This window comes from Aythya ferina, assembly GCF_964211825.1.
Source record: "Aythya ferina genome assembly, chromosome: 3".
NCBI lineage: Eukaryota > Metazoa > Chordata > Aves > Anseriformes > Anatidae > Aythya > Aythya ferina.
The window spans coordinates 68,072,379-68,091,361 of NC_140298.1; the positions used below are offsets into that span (position 1 = coordinate 68,072,379).

Consider the following 18,983-nt stretch of genomic DNA (forward strand, 5'->3'; position numbering starts at 1 on the left):
AAGAGGATTTTTTTTTTTCAACTTTATGCATAGATATGCACATATGCAGTTAGAAAATTGGGAACTTCTATCATCCTGTGCTCATTCTAGTGCTCATTCCACTGAGCACTATATGTGGATGTATAGCCTTGTATTGTTTGTGTGTGTGTGTATTTGTTCAGATTACTTGAGGATGAGATATTAATTATAAATAAATGCCCTCATGGAAACCACCTAGGTATTATCTTCTAATGGCAAGAACTGTTAAACCAACAACACACAGAGAAAAATATCTTCTATAGAAAAGGGTAGGAAAAAGCAGAAATTGAAAAAAAGGTCAATTCACTATGTCATTTTAAAAATCATTTTCAAACAATAAAACATTAAAAATGAGTTTTCTATTTTGTTTTTTGACTGTAGCTCAACAAGTCTATTTAAAATCTATTTGATAGTGGACCTTCCTACAGAGGTATTTTGAATTTCTTAAGTGGTATCATTCAGGAAACCAAGAACCAAAGACTGGAAATGTACACAGAACTGTCCACTGCAAAAGCAGTGGTAATGTGATTTCAAGTGGCTCACTATCACTCCAAGGATGTTCACCTGAAACTACAGGTTTCAGTTATGGGATATTTTATGTTTGGCACAGAGAATTTGAAGTTTTATAAATATTGTTGAGAAACTTGATGTGTCATTTATTTTATAGCAACTACTCTTCATTTCCACTCTTCAGTAGAAAGAAGAAACATTCAAAGTATGTAATTATTGGCTCCCCTGATATTTTTTAATTTTATTTTTTAATTCTCAAGGAAAAAAAAGTCATTATAAAACATTTATGTCTAATTTTTCTGTGTTCCCCTAAATATTACATTAGTGTGTCACATCTACAAATATTTTAGTATATAAATATTAGTATTTTCATTTTGAATCAATCAGCTATGTTATAGCTAAATGTAGTATAAACATTTAACAATAATATCAAGATATTTCACACCTACATTTGAATCAGCAAGCTTAAATGAAAGTTTAGTTCATCAGAATTAGGTTACTTTCACTTCAGCATAAGCCAGCAAAGCAACAAGCACTTCCATTTATTCTAGACTGCCAAATGAAACCATGTAATTATAAAGAAACTGATTCTAACCATTTTGATATTATGTAGTGCAATGTGATGATAATCATGTTTCTAAAACAGTAGAAACCATTGGCATTAAATTAATACTAATAGTCTCTCTCTGTTCAACATGATTTGAGGCCATGCCAGATTTTGTGTTAAATTTATACTATCACACTGAACTATAAAAATAGAATGTATTTTTATAGTGAATAATGTACCGTGGATTTAAGCTCAGACAACATTAAAAAAAAAGGTGGTTAGATACAGACATACTTCGCCAAGTTGTATGGATTTTCTAAAGTGGCTCTGTGAGATGGGCTGTTTATTTTCAAATTAAACTATATTGTGATACATAAAACATTTTAATCCAGATAGATTTATACTCTAAAAGACTGATCACATATCATTATCACTTCCTTTCACCATGCCTGAAGATCAACAAACCTGACCCTCCTTAGACAAACACGAAATGACTTTACACTGAGGATCAAAAATGATTGAATAGGTGAACGAACTTTCACAGCCAGTGGGTGATCTCATGTGGCTGATTTCAGTGTAATCAGGATCATCTCTGCTGAAAGTCAAAAAAGTATCCTACACAGCTGTGATCACAAGATATTGAACTTTTAAGATGTTACATTGGATATCATTCTAAATCAGATAGGCACTACTGTATATGCCATTTTCTCAGTGCCATTTATATGTCTGAAGTGGTATGAATTGGTATCAGCAGTTACTGAACATCTGGTAGTCATTTGTAGCCATTGTTCCAGGGAAGTTCCAGGGACTGCACCACTCCATTCTGGAAGAGGACCTGGACTGATGCGGCAAGCTTTACACCTGTAGAAATTATTGCCACTGATCTAAACCCAGATGTCAAACTGTACTTGCCACTGATCCAATTTGGAAACCCAGACCCAAATTCATGAACCTGGAGAGAGACTTATAAACCTCTCTCACAAGAGGTGGAACTGAGTAGTAAGGGTAGATGATAACTTCTGAATGTTTCCCTTTACTTGTGCAACATAGCACCTATGTTTACTCTGTGGGAGTAAACTTGCATCATACCCCTATTTCAGCCAGGTTCTGGAAGCACAAAATGACTGCACCATCCTGGTCTGACAAGAGAATAGGACTGTGAATCATCTGAATGCTGATGACACCACAGCCCAAATTATTTCATTATCTCCCCAGTGGCCTCTTATACATGTTAAAAGGAGAGATGACAGGATGAAACCTTGTGGAATCCTGCATGAGAGAGAGCCCTCGGGGCTGATGAGCAATTACCCTATGCCATCCTCTGGGATTTCTCTGAGAGGAAAAAGTGGAACCACACAAGTGCAATCCCATCTGCCCCAGCCTAGGTCCACAGGTGAGTCAGAAAACCATCATGATCAGCGCAATGGTCAGAAAGGCTGCTGGCAGAAGCTAAATTAAGCCACCTTTGAAAAAGCTTTCTTCAGTGATATGAGTTCCCTATCAGCTTCAGGAGCTAGTGTAGCTGCTAGGCTGCACTTAGGCTGGAAACCAAGTTGAATGGTTTCAGAAGACTTTAAATGGAGTCAGAGTTTCTTTACAAGAAGTCTATCTAATTCGCCAGAGTATGTTATTTTGTCAAGGAATATACTTTAGAATTGTAGAGTTGCTGAATTTGGATTTTGGACATGAATTGGTAACTTATTAAGTAGGAAATTAGGTAATTTAAGGCAATCTGGAATTTTTTGTCCCAGAGAGATATTAACAGTCTGTGCTGGAAGAGTTGTTTTTTTTTTTTTTTTTTTTTTTTTTTTTTTTTTTTGTGTGTGGTAGTGTGGATTTGGGTTTATTGATTGGTTGGTTGGTTTGGACCACCACTGAGCTGGTCCAAACTTATATAGTATATTACTTATAATGTATGTCACATATAACGTATATCATGTATAATGTATATCATTGAAGTTCAACTTACAACTCTAAAACTCAGAAGATTATTGCAGGTTGTAGAACTGTTATTTTGTTGCAGAAAGTGCTGGTACCATCAGTCTTGTTGATTCTCTCCATAAGATAGCTAGAAAAGTCCTTGAAATAATCATTGTTCAAGTCAGTTCCAGTGTGAAGCACATCATGCTTCACCAGCTGCCTGGAACAATTCTAACGTTCTCAACATCTTAGAAATTATGGTTAACTTACTTTATGGAATTATATTATTAATTATATTTTTGATTTTGCTAGATTTTGATGTCTGTGCTGATGACAGGTGATGAAATCTTCCATATATTTTGTCCTGAAACTAACTTAAAATGGCTCACAGTTCTCCTCCTACCAAAAAAACACCAATTGCTAAAATGGTAATTGATAATATATTGGTGATATTTTCACCTAATTGATGTGAAATTAGTTTTCAATGTACCTGTATATTACACTTGCTATGATTTGAAAATATACTACATCAGAAATGTGTGGAAAAATATTTTTAATATAACCATATTATGTATATATAGATATTATACATATATGTGTGTGTGTATGTGCATATGATTTTCATTATAAAACTAGGTATACAACTAAGTGAACTAGAAATCTAATCTTTACAATTATGCTTTATTTTAAAAAGTAATGGTTCAGCTACAGTTGAAATACGGTCTATCTTTCTCTAAGTTTATTTTAATTCTATTAGTTGCTCATCTCTTTGTGATTCTATGTAAAAATTCTTAACATTTGTTGTTCTGTCTAGGGCTTTAAGATTGACAATTTTTTCATATACACATTCAGAATCCCTGGCATATGGAAGGAGAAACAGATTAGAAGGAAGGGTCAGGGCAGAGCTGTGCACTCAGTTTCAGTTAACTTCAGGAAGATGAAAAGTGTTTTGATTGATATGTCCTACTAAGTGCTAGAACACTGACCCATAACATAACAAGAATATGCAGGATTAGGGCTGCTACTCCTTTAAGAAAATTTAACAAGGCTTCAAATAATATGTGACATGCAAGACTGGAAGTAATGAATTTCTGAATAAATCTAGTTTTGTACAGAATATTGACAGCCAACTTTATATTAAATCCATTAAAGAGGAAAAAAATAATCTATAAAAGAGCATACATTTGGAGACTTTTATATTTAAAACAAACAATGTTATTCACTTAACTCAGAATGGTAAGAGCGATGCAGGCTTGCCATTCCTATCTTCTTGTTTTGCTTTGTAGGACATTAAAAGTAAAATTTATGATGGTAGTATCATAACCGTGTGTCTAACATGTTAATACGATTTCTAATTACCTTTCTAAACTCTAGTAGTGTAATGAAAACAGTTAAATATTGTTTAGCTTTCTTATTAATATCTACATGCAAAGATACTTTTTTTTTTTTTTTTTTTTTTTTTTTTTTTTTTTAGGCTGTAGTCATGCACAAGCTTGCTAGTAAATAGATTGTAAACAATTATTACATTCTGAAAAACAGTTATCTTGATTCTATGTGATTTGTGAGCTGTCAACTGTGACAAAGAATGAAAGAGGTATCAGTTACTTATTCACACTTAAGGAGATGAGTTTTTTTCAGAATTGCTTTCTGTTAAGTCTAAGAACTGTTGATTAAAATTAGCTGCTGATTAAAATTTTCTTCTGTGAATTCTCTGCTTAGAATTGTAGCCCTATTTTCTAATGTTTTATGGTGTTTGGTACCACAAAAGAGTTGCACTTAACTGTGCTTGTGTTCAGAGATCTGTATGCTTTCCTTCTACTTTTCTTCTACTATCTGACTGTGTCTAAGGTGACTTGGAGGCAACATTACTTTCTGGTAGCATTTAGGAAGACAACGATATTTTGTAAGGGTTGGTAAAAAATCAGTAACAATTGATGTTCTTGTAATGTGCCTGCAGTGTGGAGGGTACCTTGGGGCAAAAGGTTATTTGTTTTGCATTAAGAGAAGGATCTTGTAATATCCATTAGAAGAGCTCATTTTCATGGTATACAGTAATTTCTGAAATACAGTCCATAAATTCTATAAACTTTTTGCTGTTTTCCCCTAAAAATGGTTAGATGATATCAGTATTGAGATATTGGATCATATTTTCTAAAATCATGCCTGAATTTATCTACCACCCCCCCCAAAAAAAAAAAAAAAAAAAAAAAAAGTATTATAGAGATGCTTCTGTATTTCACATCTTGTTATTCCAAAAGGTATATTCTCAAAGTGTGAGAACACAAAGTTTAGCTGTGTAGAAAATACTGAATGTACTCAGATTGGAATCAAAATGAGACAAGAAAATATATATTCAAATAACAAAGGTCAAACATGAAGTAATTTGTTGTAAATCTTTTTGAACATGATTTTGAAATATGTGGGGAAAACGCTTCCATGTGTCATATCTCTTAGATAGAACCCAAAGAAAAATAAGGATCCAAATCACAAAGTGATTTGCATTATTTTTTAAAATGTTACCAAACGATGGTACTGTTTGGGAGATAATAATGTTTACTCTTTCCAGACAAATTAAATTTTAAAATACATACCATACCTAAAAAAACATACTAAATGAAGTAATTAAATCATATATTTCAAACAGTGTACAGAGATAAGTTTGCACGAGCTTATACAACATAATTTGAAAACACAGGATGGAATAATTTTCTAGATAAAATAATTATCACAAAATTGTGTTAACTGCCTTTTTAAGACTGTCAGTTTTGCCAAAAATTCTCATTTTAGGGAGTGGAGTTCATATTAATGAATTTACAAATCCAAGTAAAATTTTCAGATAAAGTATTTTGCTAATTTTCTTGAGATCTTGTTTTCAGGATATTTCAGAACCTTGACATCAAGTACATGCATCTTCTTATTTCTCGGCCATTGACTGTAATCCAGTTGATACTGATAGGGTCTAAAAGTTGATACCCTTTAATAACTGTGTTCATTTCTGTGCAAAAGATTTTGGTGAATTGAGCTTGAGAAGGATTCACTCTGTTTTACCACTTCTGTTCGATGTCTTGGCAGAGAAGGCAAGGGATAAAATCTAGAAAGTGTTAAGTGCTAATGAACCGTTTTTAAGCTTCAGAATTAAGTGCCCAAGAATGTTTCAGTTAGGTCTTTAATTTCAGAGGTGAGAGCCATATAATAGCTGCTGGTGATGAAACACTGAGTGTTGTGGCATTTGTTTTTTAATGGATTATTTGTGAAATTCATAAGTTATGTGCTATGTTCTACACATAGTGAAAATGCCAAAATCTACAAGCCTTAGCAATTTCACATCTGAGACATTAGGGAATACCAAATTAAATCTTGCAATTTCTGATGATTTCAAGATTAATCTCAGTTCCATAATCATAACTGCAGTTCTCATCTTAAGCAACAGCACTCTTTAAAATGAAGAAATCAACAAGAATTGAATGTTTCCATTCAAAATACAGCTGGATGAAAAGGAGATACAGTTTCCTGCTTTCACACAGTGCTAATCAACAATACCTTATGCATGAAGATTGGATGCATTATGGCTCAGAGTATTCATTTAGAAATTTTAGCTAACATATTCCCACAATGAAAGCCATAAGTTTCATCTTTTATTTCATCCTAGTGCACAGGAAAATTTTGAAGAGGGATTGTTAATGAGTGTCCATTGCAGAACTTGCTTCATGTAGCCAGAGGGAAATAATTAATTTTGTCTTAAACTTTAGCCTCTGAAGGAGTTATGCCTGACCATACACCAAAGAGAAAGACCTTCCTGTCCTTTGGATTTAAAACTTCAAACTTTTTTTAGTTGTAGGTGGCTAAAACCTTTAACTCACAAGCTGACTAAGTGTCAAAATTTACTTCAAACTCTTCTGGAGAAAAAAGTGTTTGAAAAGAAGGGTACCACAGCCAGAAGATTACCATTTCCTTCTCTCTTGCCTATTACCCTGCTCATGCGAAAGATTAGAGAAGAGAGCATTTGTTCAGGATTTGGGGGATTCAAGTTCAGTTCTATCCCATGTTTGAGACAGCTACCTCTTGCATCTTATATTTATTTTTCTACTTTAAACAGAATTTTCCATTAAAATATTAAACATCACTGAGACTCTGCCACTGAGTGCCCCAGTGCCTGATCTCCAGAACTGCCTGCATTCTCTTTCCTTCCCTTTCTCCCTCTCTGCCTCTGTTCACTGCTTCCATGTGAAATGGAACAGGATCAGTAGGAGGAAACTGCAAGTGTTTTTACCCTGACATGGTCTAATGTCTTAGACCATGTTCTGCTGACAAACACTAGTTTAGATCTCTCTCTGGCAGAAGATGCTGTTGAACTGACACTCTCAAATGTGTCTCAAGTTCAGATCACATGCTCCAGCTGATGAACGGCTGCATAGAAAAAGGTTGCAATGTCTGCCACATGTCCTTTAGCAGTTGCTATATTTTTTGAGAAACTTTATTTGTTAGGTCACTTCAGAGCACATCAACTGAATCATGGATTTTAGCCATGGAACGCTTGATGATCTGATGGGTTCTAGAACTAAACAATGTGTTAGCAGAAGTTCTTATGATAATGGTCAAATGACAAACCTGTAATGTTTAATGTGGATAACAGAGTACTTTACTACTCAGAATGCCTTCAGCCCTTGAGTCCTCCAAAGAATTAGGTAGGGTAAGGTGCTTAAATGCTTTCTGGACCTAATCTCCAAACTCTAGGTTTGTATGAGCAGTGGAGATTTAACAGTTTTGACAGTTCTTGAGTCAGAAGAGAAATTAAATGATTATATATTGATTGCTGATCACTAATCACAACAAGTCAATGATCAACATGTACTTAGTATAATTCCAGGCGCTATGTCTTCCTTCTTTAATTTTTAAAATAATTTTGTGGACTGTAGACCATTTATTAAGAAACCAGAATTCAAAGGATTAGATTATACTTTGTATTTGCTTTGGGTAAAACGATTTGTCAGAGGCTTGTCATAAAATCTTGGGTTTTGGAATTAATTATTTGATTAATATATTCCTCCATTAGTTGGAAAACATTTAAGTTAAAGCATGTGTTAAAAGTGAAACAGACACCCAAAACGGAGATTTCTCTACCTCCATATTTATTCCATACTTCAATTCTCAGACTGAGGAAGGGCTAACAGTGCAACGCCCATTCAGCAGTTGAGAATTCAGTCACATGAGGGTAATAAGGGAGATTTTATTTTACTTTTCAAATTTCTTGCACTGAAAAAAAAAAAAAAGGGCTTTGAGGTGATGAAAAGATGTTTATAACCTGTTTTTCTCACACTATCCTCTTGGTAAAGATGGAATGAAACAAAATATTTTTTGCAGATATATTCTTCATAAATGGTATTCAGTAGTGGAATAAGTGTTTAGATAAAGAAGATATTGGAAATAAGGTAGTAGATTTATTTCATTAAAAGGTCTGCATTTTAACAGTAGTTAAACAGGTAAATTTCCTACTCTGAGGCTTATTGTTTTGTTAAGGAACAGCTATTTAAACCATATGGAAATGAAATGTATTAAGTTGAAATATGGTAAAGGAAATTTTACTGAATACCTAATATACACGTTACATTCAGATACTGTCCTATAAGGCAAAACTGTGTCAACAGGACATCTGTTTGAAATATTTTTATGTATCATGTGCATGTATAGTCAGTAGCTGGCAGATAAATAATTGTAGAGACAAGGTGAATTTTTCAGTGAGTCACTGCAGCTTGATAAGTCATTTTAATTATTATGCAATGCATATTTAAAAGATGGTAATTTATTATGAGCTCCAGGCTGAGACAAAGCAAACTTACAGGACTGACATGGCTGTGCCAAAGGAATGAATCTGCTTCTAGGCATTGCAGCTAGACATTTCTTACAGATGTGGCTCTTTTTTTCTTTTTTTTTTTTTTTTTTCCTTTTTTTTTTTTCTTCTCTTTTTTTCTCTTTTTATCTCTTTCTTTCTCTCTTTCTCTCTCTCTTTCTCTCTCTCTCTTTCTCTTTTTATCTCTCTTTCTTTCTCTCTTTCTCTCTTTCTCTCTCTCTCTATCTCTTTCTCTCTCTCTGTTTCTCTCTCTCTTTCTCTTTCTTTTTCTTTCTTTCTTTCTTTTCTTTTCTTTTCTTTTCTTTTTTTTTTTTTTTTTTTTTTTTTCTTTTTACTCTATTTTCCTCTCTAGAGGTCCTTCTGTAGTGCCATGGTAGAGGAGCTAAGGATGTCTCTGAAGTGTCAGCGTCGATTAAAACACAAGCCACAGGCCCCCGTTATTGTGAAAACAGAAGAAGTTATCAACATGCACACATTTAATGACAGAAGGCTGCCAGGTAAAGAAACCATGGCATAGAGCTGGGAAGCCAAATACCCCAAGCACAAACTGACGTCTTTTTTCCAAACAACCTTGCGAGAATGTTTCCTGTGGAAATATGCAACCTGTGCAAAATAAAATGAGTTACCTCATACCGCTGTGTCTATGAACTAGAGACTCTGTGATCTCAGCAGTTGCAATGGCCAGACTCGAATCACAAGCATCATGGATCAACCAAGTTATGCGGGGTTACACTGTTCGTCATGGGTTTCCACCATTCTGAATGAATGAAAGTTCCATGTGAGTTTTGTGGCTGGTTTCAAATGCAGTCTCAGTGAGAAGTTACAGGTTCCTTTTAAAGTTCAACTGTTGCCAGGAGATGGAGAATAAATATCTGAGATGCTACTAACCACAGAAGGAGTCTAGTAAAAGTAATATCTCAGAACTGTAATGGAACAAAAAACTATACTTTCTTCAGAACTTCCAAGCATAGGAAGAGTAGGTAACTGTAACTGCCATCTGTACAGGCAATATGAGCTTACTGGATGGAAGAAATGTTAAAGCAAAGAAACATGAATCCCATGAACAGAAGGATAAATATGGGAATGCTCAGCTGCTTTCTGGACTGTCTGTGTCACTGAACTAAGTAAATAAATAATAATTAAAACAAAACAAAAACAAACAGACAAAAAAGCCAACAATGATGATTCACCTGGGCTGGAACTGTGATCTAACAAACAAAGAAACAAACAAAAACCATCAACAAAAATAATCCATAATTTTGACCCAAATTTAGATGAATAAAAGTTTTGTGAGTACAAAGGAATGTATCTTACAATCTTTAGATAAAAGCAATTACTTTTTTTTTTTTTTTTTAAACTATGAAGCGGGGGGGGGGGGGGGGGGGGCGAGGGAGGAAGGGGAGGAAAAGTGTGTTTCACGCATACAGGGCTCACATTTTAGTCTGAATGTGTTTTGAAGCCCTTGTTCCTGCTACTAATTGAACTCAATGGAGCCTGTGCAATTCTCGCTAATGTTGGAAGTAGGATGGGTCACCTAAGAGAAGTGAATGTAGAGAACTTTAAGGAGGACTGCATTTTTCAGTACAGTCACAGTACTAAATGAACAAAATTCTTGAGCAGTTTTTTTTTTTTTTTCAAAAAAAAAAAAAATGTTCAGGTTTATTTGTGGAAATGCAAGATTTCTATGAAAATAGTTTTTGTATGGAAATTTTTGTAATACTTTTTATCAACAAAATAAGGACATGTGTTTCTGTCAGGGGTGTGATGCCAAGCATGAATGGTAGTGCGTGTGCACCACCAACGTTTGGTGAAAACTATTTTTATCAAGAAAAAGGAATCTTAGAAGAGTCATATTTTCAAGTTAGATAATATAAAAACTAGGTGCACTACCACCACTGCTTACCATGCTACACCCCTGGTTTCCACTAGGCTGATAACATGCTGTCATGAACAATTGTGTGTAAACGGTAAAAGACACAGACCTCTTGACCACATTGTGATAACAATTAAAGTGCACTCAGTTTGCCGTTTGAATCCAATGCAAAAAAAAAAAAAAATAAAAAAAATAAATAAGAAACAAAAAAAAAAAAAAAAGAAAAAGCATTAAAATTATGTCAGTTTTAGTTATTTTGGTTTTGCTGTGTGATTTGAACAACATATGTACAGTACTTTCTGTTGGTACTGGTACTTATAACAGCTACAACTTAGTGTCCTGTCCTCCTGATTCTTGCCACTAAATATGTGGCCATAAAATTTGCTAGGTTTTCTGAGGGAAACCCATACATCATGATACGTTTTTGCAGGATCTGGCTCTTAGTTGCTACAAAGTTAATTTTTATGTCCTGCTTGTGGTGAGTTCCTGGACATAACAGTTTGAAACAGTTTGATTCAGCATCCTGCCCTACAGATGCTGAATCTTGTACTTCCAGCTACTGTAAATTTATGTGTATCTCAACAAAAAAAGTGTATATGATGGCTATGTCGGTATGTTATGTCAAGCAAAAAAGATTATCAAGATGGTCTTTATATGGAATTTAATAATTTGGCTATTTAAAAACAAAACAAAACATAACAAACAAACAAACAAGCAAAAAACAACCTTACAATTATCATAAATAATCTGTCATTGGTGAGTAATGAGATCATTTATTTTCTGGGGCTTAATTTAATCTTCTCATCATCTTTCTAGGACAGGAGTATAAGATATATAACCCAAATTTTAGAAACTATATAATGAAATTTGGGGGGAAGTAGGGAGGTTTGTGTCTACTACCCAGTTCCATAAATCTTCATAGAGACTGAGCTGGCCATTTCCATTGTGAATAGGGACTGAGAAAGCAAAAGCTCTGATGTTTGTGAGAGTTTCATCCCCATTTATGTGATAACAAAGAACAAGTTATCTTTGTCTGAAGTAAAAACAAGATAAAAACACCTTCAGCAAAGATTCTGAAAATTAGTATGCTTACGTAATGCATATTTAAGTTTAAGTTAGTTCTTTAAAATACAAAGGGGGAAAAAAATAATTGTCATACTTCGTAATGAAAACTCCTAATTATGATGGTTTGGAATGGAAAAAAAAAATGGCTATTGAGTTTGTTTGATGATTTACAATAAAATTTGTAAGATCATGAAATAAAATGCTGTATTATATTCAGACAAACTTTTTTTTTCTTTTTTTTTTTTTCTTTTTTTTTTTTTTTTTCTCCATTTCAAGTGTTGAAATAAGCAGGAGTTCCATTCTCCACTTGATGTACATGGCTAATTTTCATTAACCTTTATGTGAGACAAAGTAAATGTGGATGTAGAGTACATCCCAAATATTTCAATATGTAAGGATCCTTAAAAGAATATGACTCCTAACATTGAAGTAGCGTGGCTTTATTAGGATTTCAGTGAGAATTTCAGCCTTCCATTATGAAAGCAAACATACAAAGTAACTACGGATTTGTACTTAAAATCCAGACTAGAAATGCATGGCTCCACAGATTCATAGTAGGATAATAGCATTTCTTAAAAATATATGCTAATTCAAACTGTTACTTTTTTTTGGTACATTAATAATTATTTATGCATTTTTCACATGAATATAAGACACTTAAAGAGAAAAAAAATAACAAACAGTTGAACCCCAAAGTAATAGAAAACACTGCTAGTACTTTTTTTACTCAAAAAGATTCAATGATTCATTTTTCCTTCATTATTTTGATGGAAATCATCTGTTCTGAAGAAAACTTCCTCATTTTGGAAGACTTCTGAATGCTCATATAGTACAAATTTCTACAGTGACATTAAAGTCAACGGAACTAAACCAATTTAAATCAATTAAGTAACTGCTGCCCCTGGAGATTCAGAATCTATCTGTATATAACTGTTTTACATGGTTTCATATAATAGATCAATTAGTCTGTTGAATTCTAAGGACAGGATGATCAATACTTCTCTGACTGAATGTCACTATAAAGATCTTTAAAGCAGCTATATCTCAATTTTATGGTGGTACCTGGTACATGGCAATTGCAGGTAAAAACACTGAAAGGAGAACTTTATTAAAAACTATATATATATAAAAAATAATATTAAAGATTCTCTAGACACACAATTGAGATTTGAGGTTGCCTCAGCATGGTTATATAGAAATAGATAGTTATATGGATATTATAGAAGAAATCACCCATACACACACAAAAAACAACAACAACAAAAAAAACACTATCTTTTTGATTAATATGATTAATATCATTTGTGAAGGAAGACTAGTAGAAAAAATTCTGGGCCAAACACTTGGATGCCTTCAACAGAAATATGGTGCTTTATTGGGGATTTGGCCTACTATATACATCACCAGGCTATTTTCATAGTATTCTTCTATTACATAAACACAAATATGAGCATATCCAGGGTGTATCTGTTTTTTTTGTTTGTTTGTTTGTTTTGTTTTGTTTTGTGTGTGAGATATTACTTTTTGAAGTTTCTATCTTAATTTTAAGCTGAAGTCTTCAGTGTAGGTTTGAAAGAACCTGTTTTTTGTTTTTTGTTTTTGTTTTGTTTTGTTTTGTTTTTAATGTTTATATTAATTGGGACTCTGTGCACTAGTCCTTCCTGCCTTCATCCATACTCATGCTCTAACCCCTCCAAAAAAAAACCCACATGAAATAGCATTCTTCAGCCCTGTTACATTATTTAGTTAACATTTCAGAATGGAAATAACATAATTCACAAAGGGAAAAACAAAACAAAGCAGGAAAACAACAACCACCAAAACTTAAACCCTCCAAGTGAACTAGGAGAAATGTCATGTTATACTACAAAATCAAAATGTTTTCAGTGAAAATATGTCATGAGCAGAGATAATGGCACACAACAGAGGTAAATGATAATGCTATAAAATAATTTCTGTATTATCATTATAGTAAAGATATTAGAAAAATATTTCAACTACTTCAGACACAACTTAACTTAGTCTCCAAATACACCAAAGTTTTCAAATACATTGAGTCACAAAACCTAATGATTGAAATTCTGGCTCCTTTGAAAGCAGTAACAAAACTCCTATTTCAGAGTAATCAAGATTTTGTCCAATACATCAGCAAAGACTGTATTCAGAAAATTGTGTACTGATACAATATTAAAAGCAAAATATGACCAAAAAGTGTGCAGGAGAATTTGTACTTTTTGTCATATTTTCAAGGGTGTAAAGGAAAAGAAGAAGTTGCTAAGGTTGACTTTTTTGACATCCAAGATCATTACTTTCCAACCTCAAGCATGTTGGTGTCCTTTTCCTTTCAAACATTTTTAAAACCTTTTTCTTATGTCTTTCCTACAATATGTAGTCCTAATTAAAAATAATGTTACTCAAGCACCTCATCTCCCCAGTTTATTTCCACCAAGACAAACACACTAGTTTTTCATGTGACTGTAATCTACTGTCTGTTTCTTCATTTACTACCCCTCTCTCTCTGTCCTCTGCCTGTTATCTTCTCCTGTTCTGCTTGCCTAGACTGTAAGCTCTTAGGGGGCAGGGAATCTGTCTTTGACTTGGTCTATGTAGCACCATGAACTATGGAGCTATATAAATAATAAAAAAAGTAGATCTTCTTAAATGGTCTTTGAAGTGATAGTGATCTGATTGACTGCCAGTCTAGTATTATATTGTTTTATCTCATTGCCTGAAATCCTAATTGCTACAGCATAAACAAACAAACAAAAAAACGAAAAATAATTACACTGTCACAGAGGAGCTATCACACCAACCCATCTCACTGGAATTTTCCCTACATGGTTAGGGTATAGGAATATAGAATACCATATTCACACAGCTTCTGAAAATGTTTTTATATGAAATCATTTATATTAAAAATGAGACGTGTGTTAAGGCATAAGAAGAACGGTTGTACACACTATGAGCTTTGCTAAACAGAACTTTGAATTGTTGAAACTTATGATTAAGTCTGAAAAAATGTGATTACATAATTTAAGTTGAACACTAAACACCTTGCCTTCCTTCATCATAGCTCCCCACTTAGTTCAACAAGACTGTTGTTGTCAAAAAACTATGTTAATCCTACTTTATTAATTACCTTATAGACATAATTAGAAATTTTCTATGAAAGATAATTCAAATTAAAACTAATGAAATAAATCCTTATGTTTCTTTCTAACATCACTCTCTTTCTGTGACTGATGGAATGACTATATAATGCAAATTTGAGAAAAATGCTCAGTGTAGATAAATGAAAGGAAATGATGCATCTGATCTTAAAGCAAAACATATCAGCTTTTACCTTTTTCTTCTTCAAGGAATACTGCTCTAATGATGAACTTTTTTTTTTTTTTTTTTTTTTTTTTTTTAAATTGTTTAAGTGTACAATAGGAATTTTATATGGATGGATCCTTCAGGAATTTTCAGGGCCAAGGGAATGCCTTTCTTTCCATTTCATACATCATATTCGTAATTATTTTTCCAGCTACTTAGGATCTCTAGCATGAGATATGACTAATGGAAAAAATCTTACAGCTCCTTCTTTGCCATGACCACAGCAGTTTTATGAGAATGAGGTTCATGGGAAATTGCTTTGAAGAAATAAGAGACTTAGTCCTACATTAAGCTTACCTGAAAGTTTCTGTAAAAACACTGAGGATGGATCAAAGCTTGAGCTATTCACAATGTTCCTTCGGGTTATATCAACTATTGGAGAACAAATTCATATCAATCATTAATTTGATTTTGTTTTGAAGGTGCAAATCCAAACCTTTAAATAGATTTATGCCAAAAGTTCTTTGCCAGTCTCCCATGACTAGCCCGCTGGCTGTTCAGTCCAGGGAGTGGAAAGCAACCTAATGTAGTGATGGCATCCATATCATTCTGTTTTTGCCAACTGATAAACTTTATCCATGCAGTCTGTATCATTTAGACTGGTAAATCAATAAACAACAAAATTTCTAATGTGTACATCTGCAAAGCCATTTTGTGTATTAATGTCTGTAATAAAAATGCTCGTTTTTGCTATGTAAAATTAGTTGTGGGCTTATCATAGAGACATCTCTCCTATAATAATAGATCACAAATCACTGAATTATTGAATTATGGAATCATAGAATGGCTTGGGTTATCAGGAACCTTAAAAATCATCTAGTTCCAACACCTCTGTCATGGGCAGGGATGCCACTGTCTAGATCAGGTTACCCAGGGCCAATCCAACTTGACCTTAAACACCTTGAGGGATGGGACATCCAAAATTTCTTTAGGCAGCTTGTTCCAATTCCTCACCACTCACTGAGTAAAGAATTTCCTCCTAACATCAAACATAAATCTCCTGTCTTTTAGCTTAAAAGCATTCTCCTTTGTCCTATCACTATCTGCCTGAGTAAAAAGTCACTCTCCATATTTTATATAACCTCTTTTTAAGTAAAAAAAGACTGAGAAAGACTCATAGAATCAGAGTACAGTTTGGGTTGGAAGAGACCTTAAAGATCATCTAATTCCAACCTCCCTGCCATGGTCAGCAACATTTTCCACTACATCAGGTTGCTCAAAGCCCCATCCAACCTGGCCTAAAACAATTCTAGGGATGGGGAATCCACAGCTTTTCAGGGTAACCTGTTCCTGTGCCTCACCACCATCTGAGTGAAAAACTTGTGAAAAACTTCTTCCTAATATCTAATCTAAATTTAACTTTTTTTTTTTTTTTTTTTTTTTTTTTTTTTTTTTTTTTTGGCTTAAAAACATTACTCCTTCTCTTATCACTACACTCCCTGAAAAAGGGTCCCTCCTCAGCTTCCTTGTAGTTCCTTTAAGGTACTGGAAGATTGCTATATGGTTTCCTGAGAGCCTTCCCTTCTCCAGGCTGAACAACCCCAACTCGCTCAGCCTCTCTTCATAGGACAGGTGATCATCCTCATCGCCTCTAGACTTATTTTGATAGGTCCATGTCCTTCTTGTGCCGGAGGGCCCAGAGCTGAATGCAGTACTACAGGTGGTGTCTCACAAGAGCAGAGTAGAGGCAGTCAATCAACTCCCTTGACCTGCTGGCCACGCTTCTTTTGATGTAGCCTTTTGATATGCATTCTTTTGATATGGTTGCTTTTGATATGGTTATCTTTTGATGCATTCTTTTGATATGGTTGGCTTTCTGGGCTGCAGGTGCACATTCCTGGCTCGTGTGAAGCTTCTCATCAGACAATACCCCCAGATTATGCCCCCAACACCTCCTCGGGGTTGCTCACAATGAATTCTCCACCCAGGCTGTATTTGTGCTTGGGATTGCCCCAATCCAGATGCAGCACCTTGCACTTTGGCTTGTTGATCATGAGGTTCACACAGGACCACCTCTCAAGCCTGTCAAAGTGTTCTCTCTGGATGGCATTCCTTCTCTCCAGCATGTCAACTACACCACAAAGCTTGGGTTGAAGTGATACATAGTCTCATTTTCCATGTTACCAACAAAGATCTTTAACAGTGCTGGTCCCAATACTGACCCCTGAGGAACACCACTCTTTACTGATCTCCACTTGGACATTGAGCCATTGACTGCAACTTTTTGGGTATGACCATGCAGCCAATTCTTTACCCACCAAGTAGTCCATCCATCAAATTATTTTCTCGCTCCAATTTACAGACAAGGATGTCTTTTTGGACACTGTTAAATGCTTTGCACATGTTGAGGTAGGTGATGTCAATTGCTCTTCCCCTATCCATCAATGCTGTAACCCTATTACAGAAGGACACCAGATTTGTCAGGCACAATCTGCCCTTAACACAGTCATGTTGGCTATCACCAGTCACTTCTTTTTTTCCATGTGGCTTAGCACAGTTTCTAGGTAGATCTGCTTCATGCTCTTTCCAGACACAGAGGTGAGAGTGACTGGCCTGGTGTTCCCTGGGTCTTCCTTTTCCCCCTTTTTAATAATGGGGATTATGTTTACCCCCTTCTAGTCAGGGAGGACATCACTAGACTGCCATGACTTCTCAAATATGATGGATAGTGGCTTAACAACTACATCTGTCAGTTTCCTCAGGACCCATGAATGTATCTCTTCAAGTCCTATGGATGTGTGTACCTTTAAGTTCCTCATCTGGTCTTGAATCTTCTCCTAGAGTGGGCAGTTCATTGTTCTCCCAGTCTCTGCCATTGTCTTCTGTGGCTTGGGTTTTGTGGCTAGAACACCTGCCAGTGAAGATTGAGGGTAAAAAAGTATAGGTATGTTGGACCAGATGACTTAATGATTCTATGATTCTATGAAAAAAAAGTCATTGACTACCTCCACCTTCTCAATATTCTTGCTCCATGTGATCCTTGAATGTCAACCAGCTTTCTTGGACTCTTCTTCCCTCCAGGGCTTTCTCCTATGGTTCTCTACCAAGCAGATCCCTGAAGAGTCCAAAGTTTGCTCTCTAGAAGTCCAAGGCAGCAGCCTTGCTGTGCTCCCTCCTCACTGCTCTCTGGATTCAGTTGTCACTGCAACCAAGGCTGCCCTTGAGTTTCACATTCCCTGCAAGCTCCTCCTTATTGGTGAGAATGAGGTCCAACATGGCACCTCTTCTCATTGGCTTCTCTATCACTTGCAGAAGGAAGTTATCATTAATTAATGCATTTCAGGAACTTTGCCTATGCCTTACTGTGTTGTTCCTCCAACAGATAGTGGGGTGATTGAAGCCCTCCGTGAGGTCCAGAGCTTGTGCATATGAGGCTTCTTCTATCTGCCTATATAGGGCCTGACACACATCTCCAGCTCTCTCAGCCCTTCTTCATAGGAGAGGTGTTCCAGCCTTCTTCTAATCCTTGTGGACCTCCTCTGGACCCACTCTAACAGATACACTTTTTTTTTTTTTTTTTTTGTGCTGGGGGCCCGAGACCCAAATGCAGTATTCCAACTGGGGCTTCATGAGGGCAGAGAAGAAGGGGACAATCACCTCCCTTGACCTGTTGGCCATTCATCTTTTGATGCAGCCCAGGATGTGGTTGGCCTTCTGGGCTGCAAGCATACACTGGTGGATCATGCCAAGATTTTTTTCCACCAGAACACCCAACTGCTGGGCTTTCCTTGATGAGTTCTGCTCCCAGTCTGTACTCATGTCTAGGATTGCCTCAAACCAGGTGCAGCGCCTTGCACTTAGAACCTCATTAGGTTCACATGGTCCCA

The 18,983-nt window shown here is 35.2% G+C and overlaps 1 protein-coding gene across 5 annotated transcripts in view; it reads left to right on the plus strand.

The window, feature by feature from the left end:
* The window catches only part of GRIK2 (glutamate ionotropic receptor kainate type subunit 2), a 444,423-nt gene that overhangs the window by 414,723 nt on the left and 10,717 nt on the right, over nucleotides 1–18,983 (plus strand). For 3 of the 5 annotated variants that reach the window (XM_084513441.1, XM_084513440.1, XM_084513444.1), the window contains 2 exons: nucleotides 2,291–2,468; nucleotides 9,196–9,345. The exons of 1 other annotated variant lie outside the window; for it this stretch is intronic. In XM_084513441.1, the coding sequence (XP_084369567.1) occupies nucleotides 2,291–2,468; nucleotides 9,196–9,209 (192 nt within the window). In that variant the 3' untranslated portion in view covers nucleotides 9,210–9,345. Of the gene's footprint in view, nucleotides 1–2,290; nucleotides 2,469–9,195; nucleotides 10,201–18,983 lie in introns of those variants that run through there. One more of the 5 variants, XM_084513442.1, reaches the window with a different exon arrangement.